Source organism: Entelurus aequoreus, linkage group LG18 (genome assembly GCF_033978785.1).
Source record: "Entelurus aequoreus isolate RoL-2023_Sb linkage group LG18, RoL_Eaeq_v1.1, whole genome shotgun sequence".
NCBI lineage: Eukaryota > Metazoa > Chordata > Actinopteri > Syngnathiformes > Syngnathidae > Entelurus > Entelurus aequoreus.
In genome coordinates, this window is record NC_084748.1 from 12,065,493 (window position 1) to 12,079,959 (window position 14,467).

Here is a 14,467-nt window from a genome sequence, read left to right on the forward strand (position 1 = left end):
TATTCAGCCGGAGCTGGAGGCCACGCCCCCTCCAGCTCAATGCGGACCTGAGACTGAGTGGGGACAGCCTGTTCTCACGTCCGCTTTCCCACAATATAAACAGCTTGCCTGCCCAATGACGTCATAACATCTAGGGCTTTTAGAGAGTAGAGTGCACAACTGCGCACACAACAAGGAGACGAAGCAGAAGAACGAGGAAATTAGACATGGCGACGCCGTCGACGAGCAAGATGAAGAAATACGCTTGCAAGTTCCAAAACGAATGGAAACAAGAATTTCAGTTCATCCAGGACAGTCTGTAGAACAGACTTCTCCATTGAACACGGTGGCCGAAATGATATACTCATCATGAACGGAGAAGTTAAACAGGACAATACTGCCATCTAATGGATAGCCACCGGAACACTGAAATTCAAGTATTTTTTTTTTTTCTATGTAAATAAAATAAATATATATATATATATATATAGCTAGAATTCACTGAAAGTCAAGTATTTCATACATATATATACACATATATATATGAAATATATATGAAATACTCGAGTTGGTGAATTCTAGCTGTAAATAACCACGCCCCCCGCCCCCCGATATTGGAGGTCTCAAGGTTGGCAAGTATGTTGATAGTTGATATAATAATGTAAGTGCATCATTAAGCCTACATGAACTCCATGGTGTTCAGGGATGAATAGTCTCTCCTATTGCGCTATTTTTTCAGTTAGAGTTACATGAATCATTAGTAATGGAGCAGCCTAGTTTTGAATGGCAGGGTCCCTGCTATCACATGTTGATAAAAATACAACATTTACATAATAAAAATCAACTACAGGCTTCCCAAATGCTGTAATAAATTAAGCATAATGAGTTGACTTGAAACTGTTTAATGTTGCACTTTTTATGTGTAGAAGAAAAGTTGTGTCATTTTATTTAATCTGAGCAACAACTTGAGGCAGTTTAATGTTGATTAACGTGGGCAGAATTATTATAGTGTTCCCAATGTTAAAAGAATAAAGCCATTGTTTACAAATTTGGTAAATAACCAAAAAATTTATATTTTGTTGTTTTCTTACTGTACCGAAAATAAACCGAACCGTGACCTCTAAACCGAGGTACGTACCGAACCGAAATTTTTGTGTACCGTTACACCCCTAGAAGCTAATATGTGATATGAACTCATTACATGCAAAGTGAGGTATGGCGAGCCTTTATTCATTTTGATGATCATGGCTCACAGTTTTTGAAAACCCCAACATTCTTCTCGATTTTAATTTCAGGGATTTCGTCAGCTGTAAGCAATAATCATCAAAATTACATGAGAAGAAAACTAGAAATATCTTGAGTTGCATGCTATGAGCCTACTTAACATTCATGTTTAAGTAGGTAAGGTTTTACTTTTGCCTCATACCTGTGAGAATCCTGCGTGTGACTGAAGCGTTAAGGAGTGGGACATACAGACAAACTACAGTGGGCCTGGGTCAGTTGTTGCCTCAGACCACACTTCAAGCGTGAGTGAAGAATGCACTTCCGACCTGATAAGTTCAAAAGAGATGATACATTATTATCTGCGTAAAGTTGCTACCTGGTAGGGGTGCACAAAAATGGATGGCCATCCGAAACGCGATTCTTATTCATCATGATTCGAAATAAATTAATCATTTTCAAAAATCTATTAAAAAAAATAAATAGATTATGTGTGTGTGTGTGTGTATATATATATATATATATATATATATATATATATATATATATATATATATATACAGTATATATAAAAACATATACACATAGGCATATATAATACATACACATATTACACACACTAATATATAATAATAATATATATATATATATATATATATATATATATATATATATATATATATATATATATATATATATATATATATGTAAGAATGTGTTAGAATAATTGTATCTAAGTTACCACACAACTTTGTGTTACATTGAGTTCAGCTCGCCCGGCGAGAAGACAAAAGCTGTCTTTGATCCTACCAAGAAGAAGGCTTGTAAAACTCCACTGTGTAGGATGCGAAGCAACATGAAGGTGTTCTGTTTCTTTGAACTGTTTTACCACCTTTTCTTTGAACTGTTCGTAATCAAAGGCGATGGCTGTTTACGACCCCCGTTCCTTAGAAACAGCTGTTGCCATGTAATCAGGGAAAGTTCAGAAAAAGAGGCGGCGTACAATCTTTCGTCAGAGCGTGTGACGACACTGTGCAAGGGTACAGTGTCTACGTGTTTCTCCTCATTGAGCCAAATTTAATTCTGTCTCTGTTTGATTCCTTGCTTCTTGTCTTGTTTAATAGATGTCAGTGTTTTTTGTTGTTTTTTTTAAGGCGTTTTTCGGCGGTCTTCATGCAATCAGAAGAAGCTTTTTCTAACCTGCAATCTGTTTCATTAAAGTTTCAATTATTATACCAAATGAAACATTGCGAGAACCGGTTTTGAATCAAGAATAGAGTTGACTCGAGAATCAATCCTGAATCGAATAGTCACCCCAGGAATCGGATCAAATCGTTAGATGCCCAAAGATTCACACCCCTACTACCTGGTGGTTGTTCCAGCACCCTGCAGCTAGTCCTGGATAGTCCCACTCCTTAATGCTCCCGTCACACGCAGGGTTCTCTCAGGAATGAGGCAAAAACAACCTGAATAATTGTAGTTTTGTGTTGTCGGTGATAAATCAAAATATAGCTTATTAATAATAAGGACTTACTTTGGACACCCCCGCTATAAACAGTCATGCTTGATGTGCAAATGAGCGTCAAAGAAAGTTGTTAGCAGTAAAAAACACCATCAAGCGCTCTGAAATGAACGTGAGCACGGTGAAGTCACCATAGCGAGTGTAAACACTTGACACAAAGACACTGAATGACGCGCCCTCCCCTGGAAGCAAACTACAGCCAGTTGAAATGGAACGTTCTGTGGCGGCCTGTAGTAGGGGGGAGGGGTTAGAGGGGGCGGGGTTGACAGCTCACTGGGGGGGGGGGGGGGGGGTCAGCGGCGCTGTCATCTGGAGGTCTGGACCGGGCTGACGGGCTGAGCGTAGAGGTACTTCCAGATGGCGTAGTAGTGCACGGCCGCCCCCGTGGCCACGAAGAGGTGCCAAATGGCGTGGGCGAAGGGCACGATGCCGTCGCTCTTAAAGAAGACCATGCCCAGGCAGTAGAAGGCTCCGCCCACCAGCAGCTCGCACAAGCCCGCCTGCTCCGGCTGGCAGGAGGAAGATGGCGGAGGAATGTGAGGGATTAAAATCATAAACTGTGTTCTTCTCTTAAAACAATTGTTATTCCAAGATGAAAATATATTGGAATATATATAAATAAATATACAAGGTCTCCCTAAAATTCCAATATATAAATATCAAACATTTTCTAAATTAATAATTTATGAATACATACATTAAGTGATTATTCAACAAACAATTTAATTTATTTGATTACAATTTTTTTTTAAAAATACAAAATATATTTATTTATATTATGTTATTTAAGTATATTCCGAGTACCACCTCAGAAAACACATGGCTCGCCACCACAATAACCAACATTAAAATACTGTAGCGTAGTAGGCCTAAGTATTCATTAAAAACATAACATAGGTTTTATTTGACATTTTTGGGCCGCTGTAACATTACACACAGTTTGAACAGTAACACTGTGTTTTAATATAGGAAAATAAAATACTTTCTTCCACTAGATGGAGCCCACGTACCATTAGTACCACAGTGGTAGATTCAATAATATATAGTTCTGTTTTTATCAACTGTAAAATACATGCACTTTTGCTTATACTTTAAGGAAACCATGTGTATATTAAACTCAAAATTTCAGCTTGAGATATGAACTATAGTAGTGACTTTTCTAAAACAAAAAATAAGTATTTGTTATTATTAGTGGTTTCTCAATTGGTTATTGATATCGGTCTTCTGTTTTAGTCATTTACAAAATGTCAACATACCAGGATATATAAGCTACTAGGAGCTAGCAGCTACACAACAGCTAAGCACACAAGCTAGACTTACGTACCAAATTTCCTTCATTGAACACTTGCACATGTGTCAATATAAACAAGTATCAAATATTTATACTTAGACACACAAAGTCTGCAGAAGTGTATTAGAAAGTAAACAGTAACAAACGTGTCCGCATCATTCAATTTACTGCATCAGGAGCTTTTATCAAGTTCTATCAGGACACCACCATAATAAATATATCACTGATATATTTCCATTACATAATGGTGCATTATTATTATTATGTATTAATGGATAATACTACAATAGCATTATTTAAATAATTTTGATTATTCATCACTATAAATATTTCCTGGCAACATTCTTTGAAATGTTTAGATAGATTCTATAGAAATACATCACATTTATACAGCACTTTACTCTACTACAGTGATTCTCAAACTGTGGGCTCCATCTAGTGGTACACCAAAAAAAATCACTTGATTAAAGTACAGTGTTTTATTTTTCTTCTTCTATCTTCGAACAGTGTTACTGTTCAAAGTGTGCGTGATGTTCAGTGGCCAGAAATATTAGGAATGCTCGTTAACTAAAACCGCTGCCTTGTTTTTAATGACTACTTAACCCTACTACGCTACTGCATTTTAATGCTGGTCATTATGGTGGCACTTGGAGAGCCAAGTGTTTTCGTTGGTGCAAAAAAGTTTGAGAGCCACTGTTAAAAATATCACTTCTGTGCTTAGTAAATAAACCCACTTTTACTATTCTTCATTATGGTTACAATCTTTTTTCACCGATTGGCTAGAAGGAATCACGTGGTTTTATCACGTCCATTTGGACTCACCTGAGTGACCAAATATGGTCGTTTGCAGCGTAGCACGGCGCTCAGAGCTAAAGGTCTTTTATTCACATTGTCGTCAATATGAGTAATATTTGGGAGCAGTTTTTGAATGCACGTGCAAATTTAGCGTCCGCAAGTGCCCACTCTGCACGCACGACCGGCAACTGGACTAAAAAATAAGTAAAAATTAAGACTTTTTTTTCTCCCCCAAAAAAACACTTTTTTACATATGGAAAAAGATACATACTTTTAAATCCATTCATTTCTACCAAAATGTTAGTATTTGAATATTGTTACTTGAAGACTTATTCCTGGTTACAATCATAATGTTAAGAAAGTAGTGTCTTATACTTTGTAACTTTTACTATATTATATTATATACTTTATAACTTTTACAATCTTTTATCTTCATCATTTATTTCAACGTTATGTTATTCAAGTATGACATTTTTAAATGTAATTAATTTCATTGACAAGCAATTCTATTATGGTCATACTCTTGTTTGCTGGCGGCTACGATTTCAGTACTATTGAAGATCTTTGCTCCTTCTTATATATTCTAATATCCTTTTCACAAAATACAACCAATAGTACGTTAATGTTAAATCTTACTTGTGAAAAGTAATCCCCCGATTCCTATTTTCAACGGTCCGCTCATTTGAGCAGGAAAACGCTGAACACCAGCCCGGCATCTTTGTTTTCTACCTGTCAACTGTCAGTTTGGGCTGCTCGCCGGCTCCTCATCACCACTTCAAGATGGCGGCCGACTTTCTCGCGTCACAGCAGCCAATGCTGCGTCTACTTATAAGATGTCTATGTGTGCGCCTACAAACTTAGCTAAACCAAAGCTTGCATGCTAACAGGTATCATTCGCCAAGTAACAAAACCATTTGACTTGTATACTTGCAAATTCAGCAAAAAAATAAATAAGTAATAAAGCTAGCATGCTAATGATTGCTCGTTGAAAAAATTGCTACTTTGGACACGCCTGGTATAGCTGATGCTAGTTAATAGTTTCCTTGTCCTTAAAAACCATGAAAGCCATCTCTGGATTAATGGCGCCCTCTGCTGGTTGTCCCCCCGCCACACACAAAAGACGCTCACCATGGAGAGGATGACCAAGGCGGGAAAGACGCCCATCACCGTGTAGCAGATGAGCTCCATGATCTTGTACCTGGAGGACGCCGGGCGCAGTTGGTCACCATAAAGTCCACTTGGGGTTCAGTACTTTGTCGCCCACGTACCTCTCGTGGAAGAAGAAGACGTAGGCGGTCCCGGACAGCGCCATGACCCACACCAGCCAGCGCATGTGGCTCGCCCAGGGGCCCAGTTCTCGGAGGTTGAGCCTGGCGGCATTGCATGACAAAGCGGTTTTAGCGGGGTGCAATCCCACAATGCATCTGGGCTGGCCAAACATTGTGCAGACCAATCACGATGATTGTAAATAGGTGTGTCCTGATACAACTTTTTGATTGATTGATTGAGACTTTTTATTAGTAGATTGCACAGTACAGTACATATTCCGCACAATTGATGAAATGGTAACACCCGAATAAGTTTATCAACTTGTTTAAGTCGTGGTCCACGTTAATCAATTCATGGTCACTTCCGGTGTTGTACCGAAATCTGTTACCCATCGGAATTTGTAACTCCAGGGGGCGATGTTCCCGTGGCGTTTGTTTGATGGTTAAACGGCAAGCCCAAAGAGGAGGAGAAGAAGAACGCTTGCGTAAATGGCGTAAACTATCCTTAATGCTGAAACGTCAGTTGTCAGAATTTCAGCATTAATAAATTACACATAACAGCTGATACAATAGACTCATACTATAATGAAAGGAAGTCATTGATTTCCAGAATATGCGTAATTTATTAATGCTGAAATTCTGACAACGGACGTTTCAGCATTAAGGATAGTTTACGCCATTTACGCAAGCGTTCTTCTTCTCTTCCTCCTTGGGCTTGCCGTTTAACCATCAAACAAACGCCATGGGAACATCTCCCCCTGGAGTTACAAATTCCGATGGGTAACAGATTTCGGTACAACACCTGTACCTTGCCGATATTGGAGCCTTGACAATTATCGATTGATCATACTTACTGTTATTACCGTAAATTCAGGACAGTAAGCTGCTACTTTTTTCCTAAAAAAAAAAACCGGTGCAGCTAAATGATGCACTTTTCTTCACTGACGGCCGTAATGCAATTTTTTTTTTAAACAAGCAAAGACACTGAAAAGGTGTATGTATTATATTTAAATATATACTTTTTAATTATTATAATTTGTTTAACGCTTTTTCTGTTATTGTTCTACCTGCTATTATGTTCTCTTTAGAGGCAATAATTGCTTATGATTTTTTTTTAAATTTAATTTCATACATTTTGTAATTTGACGTATACATTTTGAATATGAATAATAAAGCTTATAATAACTTTAATGGCAGTTGTCTTTAATATTTTGGTGACTACACTGGGTTACGTAATACAGGCAAAATATTAGTTGTGGAAAATGAAATATTTTATAGGTTGTTTTTTTAAATAAAGAAAGTAAAATACATGACAAAAAGAAAGAAAAAACAATCTAATTTTTTTCATTATATTTATTATATGTTATTCATAAAAGTTTTTAGGCAATAATCTAATAAACTCAATAATATTAAACATTTTTGTATCCAATATTTGGCTTAAAATATTCGGCTACATAATAAAGGCCAAATATTATAAAGTATTAAATTGTTTAAAAAAACCAAAATAAAACATATTTTATAGCAATAAACAGAAACTATTTAGGTCTGTTTATTATTATCATATGTATTCCATGTATTTGATATAAACCAAAACTTATAAATAACTATATGTATCACATTTTTAAAATTATCATCATTTGTTCTTACAGGTATATCATATTTTCTTTTAAGGCAATCATTGCTTAATTAATAACTGTTTTTTCTTGAATAAATTTCATACACTGTGTGTATTGTAATTTAATGTATAGGTAATTGAGGCATTGATTTATGAACCAGTTTACTGAATAATAAACCCTATAATAACATTAATTACAGTTGTTATAGTTTGGTGACTACATTAGGTTACATAATACAGGCAAAATATTACTTATTGCAAATCAAAAATATCCTATTGTTTTATTTTTTAATAAAGAAAGGAAAACACATGAAAAAAAACAAAAAAATAATTGAGTCTCAATAATTTAATTTTATTTTACTTACACATGTTTTGAGGCAACAATCTAATAAACCCAATAATAATATGAAACTTTGTTTTCCCCAATATTTGGGTTAATATATAAGGCTACACAATACAGGCCAAATATTATAAAATATTATATATATATTTTTTTAGAAATAAAAAATTAAAATACATATTTTATGTCAATTTAAAAAAAAAGGGTTTATATTTATTAGTATTCCATTTATTAGATTTTTTTTTTTTCAATATTTGGGTTAATATATCAGGCTACACTATACAGGCCAAATATTATAAAATATTATATATATATTTTTTTAGTACGGAGCCCCTAAAGGGACATGGGAATTTTTTTTTTTTTAGACATGTATCTCGTGGCCACGAGAAAGTATCTCGTGGCCACGAGAAAGTATCTCGTGGCCACGAGAAACTTTCTCGTGGCCACGAGAAACTTTCTCGTGGCCACGAGAAAGCATTGGATGCGTGCTGATGGTTTAGTGTGTGTTAAAATGGCAGTTTAGGAGTTAATATGGCTGTATTTCCAGATAGGACTTTCCCCCATGTGTGTTGTGGCAAAATGTGAATGCTTGATTAGTAGGTGTGAGACAAACACTTTATCTTCCTGGTTATTGTAACGCTACGTGTTTGACATTATTTAAGACGTTATCATGCCCGGGAAAGGACAGTTTTCCTCTTCTGTGGCTGTGGGGGAGTGGGCGTGGCTTGCGGACCTGCAGTGAAGCGGAGTGTGTCAGTTAGTCCCATGTTGATGTGATCAAACTTCTTTCTTGCTTGGAAGATACACACACAATTGTAACTGTTATTTCTTCCTGCAAATAATAAATATGTACAACGTGTTTGGATGTATTCATTTATGTAAAATTGTCATTAAATGTAATATTGCCTGACAAAAAGTGATACGACGTACGTAATATTTTGATATTTACACATCGCATATTTACACACGCGCATCTGACTAGAATACCCTTATGTGCATTACATATATCAACATCAACTACCTACTGTACTGTTTACTTGTTGAAATACCCTTTTTAGAACAAATATCTACCCACATAATTTATATGTGTATATATAATATATATATATGTGTATGTATGTATATGCATATATATATATATATATATATATATATATATATATATATATATATATATGCATATACATACATACACGTATATATATATATATATGCATATATATATATACGTGTATGTATGTATATGCATATATATATATATATATATATATATATATATATATATATATATATATATATATATATATATATATATATATATATATATATATGCATATACATACATACACGTATATATATATGCATATATATATATATATATATATATATATATATATATATATATATATATAAATATATATATATATATGCATATACATACATACACGTATATATATATATATGCATATATATATATATATATATATATATATATATATATATATATGCATATACATACATACACGTATATATATATATGCATATATATATATATGCATATACATACATACACATATATATATATTATATATACACATATAAATTATGTGGGTAGATATTTGTTCTAAAAAGGGTATTTCAACAAGTAAACAGTACAGTAGGTAGTTGATGTTGATATATGTAATGCACATAAGGGTATTCTACTCAGATGCGCGTGTGTAAATATGCGATGTGTAAATATCAAAATATTACGTACGTCGTATCACTTTTTGTCAGGCAATATTACATTTAATGACAATTTTACATAAATGAATACATCCAAACACGTTGTACATATTTATTATTTGCAGGAAGAAATAACAGTTACAATTGTGTGTGTATCTTCCAAGCAAGAAAGAAGTTTGATCACATCAACATGGGACTAACTGACACACTCCGCTTCGCTGCAGGTCCGCAAGCCACGCCCACTCCCCACAGCCACAGAAGAGGAAAACTGTCCTTTCCCGGGCATGATAACGTCTTAAATAATGTCAAACACGTAGCGTTACAATAACCAGGAAGATAAAGTGTTTGTCTCACACCTACTAATCAAGCATTCACATTTTGCCACAACACACATGGGGGAAAGTCCTATCTGGAAATACAGCCATATTAACTCCTAAACTGCCATTTTAACACACACTAAACCATCAGCACGCATCCAATGCTTTCTCGTGGCCACGAGAAAGTTTCTCGTGCGCACGAGAAAGTTTCTCGTGGCCACGAGAAAGTTTCTCGTGGCCACGAGAAACTTTTTATTAAAAAAAAAAAAAAAAAAAAAAATTTTTTTTTTTTTTTTTTTTTTTATAAAAAGTTTCTCGTGGCCACGAGAAAGTTTCTCGTGGCCACGAGATACTTTCTCGTGGCCACGAGATACTTTCTCGTGGCCACGAGATACATGTCTAAAAAAAAAAAAATTCCCATGTCCCTTTAGGGGCTCCGTATTTTAGAAATAAAAAATAAAAATAAAAATGTTATGTCAATTAAAAAAAAGGTTGATATTTATTATCATTATAAGTATTCCATTTATTTGATGTTTTTGTTGTTTTGTTTTTGAGGTCTAGTAATTTAATAAACCATGCAGTTGTTTCCATAATACACGCATTAATACTACTAATAATAAACATGTGGTTTCCAATGTGTTGCTGACCACATTAGGACACATAACACAGGCAAATTATTATAAAATATTCTATTGTTTTTTTAAAAAAATAAGGAAAGGAAAATAGATATTTTATGGCAATAAACAAAAAGAAACAACGTAAAAACATTAATAAGCACTGCAGAGGCTTTATAGCGAGGTATATGGGTGTTTATGTGTGCAATATGTAATATTAATTTCTCATTTTGGGGGTTTTCGCTGTGTTTTTCTTTGTAGATGTATGTAGAAACGGTGCCACTGAAGTGGCATCAGCTCTGTTCTCTTTTAAGCAAATGATGTCCTTGGTGTTATTTTCCTCGTCTTCATGTGTTTTGACTTTATTTTATTGGATCAGATATTTGACATGCAAACCGATATCACCCGATACCTGTTTTTTTTAATGTTGTTGCTGATATCACACCAACGTCCTACATCGATATTGGACCCTAATTTTAAGTGCGAAACACAAATGAAACACAAACAACTGAGCGAGCCAAAGTTGGCCCCCTTGCCCCACTTTGGGCACCTCAGCTGTAAAGGAAAGCGTTGATGATTATTATGGCGTTTATAGACAGACGTGCATCATGAACTCACCAAGGAGCGTAGGAGGCAGCGATGAAGAAATAGATCACCATCCTGTCGCACATGTGGAAACAATGCTCCACACCGCTGTTAGGCAAACACATGAACGTTGATTTTATTACACAACAAAGTGTGTGTTCTTGTATTTCTACCCTTCTTGAGACATCAACGAGGAAAAGTACCTGCTATATGAGGAGGTGTGAACAAGTGATGACATAAATCATGGTCCCAATACGGAAAACCATTGCATCTGATAGAGAATGTCTCATTTGCACCCCCTGGTGGTGAAATGAGGGTGGTCCCAAAAAGGAGGGATTTTTCAAATTGACTGTGTGTCGGTTTTAAAAGTGCTCCCCCCTCTGGTCAACATATGAAATAACAAGTGTGTGTAAAAAAATGAAGTGCTCCCCCTCTGGTCAACATATGAAATAACAAGTGTGTGTAAAAAATTGAAGTGCTCCCCCTCTGGTCAACATATGAAATAACAAGTGTGTGTAAAAAATTGAAGTGCTCCCCCTCTGGTCAATATATGAAATAACAAGTGTGTGTAAAAAAATGAAGTGCTCCCCCTCTGGTCAATATATGAAATAACAAGTATGTGTAAAAAAATTGAAGTGCTCCCCCTCTGGTCAACATATGAAATAACAAGTGTGTGTAAAAAATTGAAGTGCTCCCCCTCTGGTCAACATATGAAATAACAAGTGTGTGTAAAAAAATTGAAGTGCTCCCCCTCTGGTCAACATATGAAATAACAAGTGTGTGTAAAAAATTGAAGTGCTCCCCCTCTGGTCAACATATGAAATAACAAGTGTGTGTAAAAAAATTTAAGTGCTCCCCCTCTGGTCAACATATAAAATAACAAGTGTGTGTAAGAAATTGAAGTGCTCCCCCTCTGGTCAACATATGAAATAACAAGTGTGTGTAAAAAAATTGAAGTGCTCCCCCTCTGGTCAATATATGAAATAACAAGTGTGTGTAAAAAAATTGAAGTGCCCCCCCTCTGGCCAACATATGAAATAACAAGTGTGTGTAAGAAATTGAAGTGCTCCCCCTCTGGCCAACATATGAAGTAACAAGTGTGTGTAAGAAATTGAAATGCGCCCCGTTTGGCTAAAATTAATTAGAAAAAAAATATATATATATATATTTTTTGTCATAAAGAAATACAATCATGTGTGCTTACAGACTGTATCCCTGCAGACTGTATTGATTTATATTGATATATAATGTATATATTGTGTTTTTTATGTTGATTTAATTTAAAAAAAATAAATAAATAAAAATTATTATTTTTTACATTTCTTGTGCGGCCAATCGGTCCACAGACCGGTACCGGGCCGTGGCCCGGTGGTTGGGGACCACTGCTTTACACCACTGCATCCCACGCTTTGCATTGGACTTGGTGATGTATGGCTTAGATGCAGCTGCTCGGCCATGGAAACCCATTGTATCTAAGTTATCACAAAATTTCCCCGGCGAGCAGACAAAAGCTGTCTTTGATCCTACAAGAAGAAGGCTTGTAAAACTCCACTGTGTAGGATGGGAAGCAGCATGAAGGTGTTCTGTTTCTTTGATGTATTGTAATCCACAGAAAGATTTTGTCTTGACCCGAGAACTACCAAGCAGAGAGGAAGCAGGACCAGACTCCCCTCCAGGCACCGTTTCTTTGAACTGTTTTACGACCTTTTCTTTGAACTGTTTTAATCAGAGGCGATGGCTGTTTACGACCCCCGTCCCTTAGAAACAGCTGTTGCCATGTAATCAGGGAACGTCCAAATAAAAGAGGAGGCGTACAATCTTTCGTCAGAGCGTGTTGGAACACTGTACAAGGGTACAGGTGTACGCGCTCTCCTCAATTGAGCCACATGTAATTCTGTCTCTGTTTAATTCCTTGCTTCTTGTCTTGTTTAAGAGATGTCATAAGTGTTTGAACCTGACACTTGGTGGCTGACTTGCTGTTGTTCCCAAACTCTTCACTTTTCTTATAATTAAGTTGACTTTGGAATATTTAGGAGCGAGGATTTGTTGCACAGGTGGCATCCTATGACAGTTCCACGCTGGAAATCACTGAGAGCGGCCCATTCTTTCACAAATGTTTGTAGACAACAGTCTCCATGCCTAAGTGTTTCATTTTATACACCGGGTCTAGTGATTAGGACACGTGATTCTCATCATTTGGGTGTGTGGCCAAATACTCTTGGCAATATAGAAAGGGTGATCATAAAGAGGTAGCCATTTTTCGGAGGTCTTAAGAAGGTAAGAAATACAAGAATGTGTGCGTGTGTACCGTAGGTGGCTCTTCTTCCAGGCCACGGTGTGAAAGAGGGTGGAGATGGTGAAGAGCGAGCTGAGGCCCGCCCCATACACCCAGGCAGACACGCGCTCCCATTGGTCCTCGGACCGGAAGTGCAGCAGGGAGCTGCCCAGCAGGCTGGGAATTATCCACAACTTTATGGAGACACAAAGACAGGGTAATCAATACACTGCAAAAAGTCAGTGTTCAAAAACAAGAAAAAAAAATACAAAAATGAGGGGTATTTTATTTGAACTAAGCAAAATTATCTGCCAATAGAACAAGAAAATTCGGCTTGTCAAGACTTTCCAAAACAAGTAAAATTAGCTAACCTTAAAATAAGTATATTCTCACTAATAACAAGTGCACTTTTCTTGGTACGAAAAAAAAAGAGACCTTTTTGCTCAATATGTTGAAAAATATTCTTAAATGAAGTAAATGCTGGTGCCATTATCTTGACATAATGATATGCGCTCGGCATCATGATTTTTTTTTTTCATGCTTGAAGTAAGAAATGATTACTTTAAAAAATTACTTTTATTCTTGTGAGTGTTGATGACACAGCTTTGCATCAGTTGATGTTCTAGTTTCAAGCATGTTTTACTCAATATAGGTCATAACATCTCAGCAACAAGCTGTAATATCTTACTGAGATCATTTAGGACCAAAACCCTTAAAACAAGTAAAACACTCTAACATAAAATCTGCTTAGTGAGAAGAATTATCTTACCAGACAGAAAATAAGCAAATATCACCCTTATTTGAGATATTTCATCTTACTTAGATTTCAGTTTTGGCAGTGTACTGCATGCACAACATGACACTTTACAGGTAGATATTAGAAATACTACCAGAAATGTTTAAAAAAAAAAAAATCTTGT

At 35.8% G+C, this 14,467-nt stretch overlaps 1 protein-coding gene across 1 annotated transcript in view; it reads right to left on the bottom strand.

The window, feature by feature from the left end:
- Positions 1-1,899: 1,899 nt before the first annotated feature.
- Positions 1,900-14,467, bottom strand: part of LOC133633508 (monocyte to macrophage differentiation factor 2-like) — a 33,114-nt gene continuing 20,546 nt past the window's right edge. The window contains exons 3-7 of the mRNA XM_062026050.1: positions 13,581-13,741; positions 11,306-11,380; positions 6,077-6,178; positions 5,937-6,006; positions 1,900-3,231 (exon numbers count right to left, since the gene is read on the bottom strand). Of these exons, the coding sequence (XP_061882034.1) occupies positions 3,028-3,231; positions 5,937-6,006; positions 6,077-6,178; positions 11,306-11,380; positions 13,581-13,741 (612 nt within the window). The 3' untranslated portion in view covers positions 1,900-3,027. The remainder of the gene's footprint in view (positions 3,232-5,936; positions 6,007-6,076; positions 6,179-11,305; positions 11,381-13,580; positions 13,742-14,467) is intronic.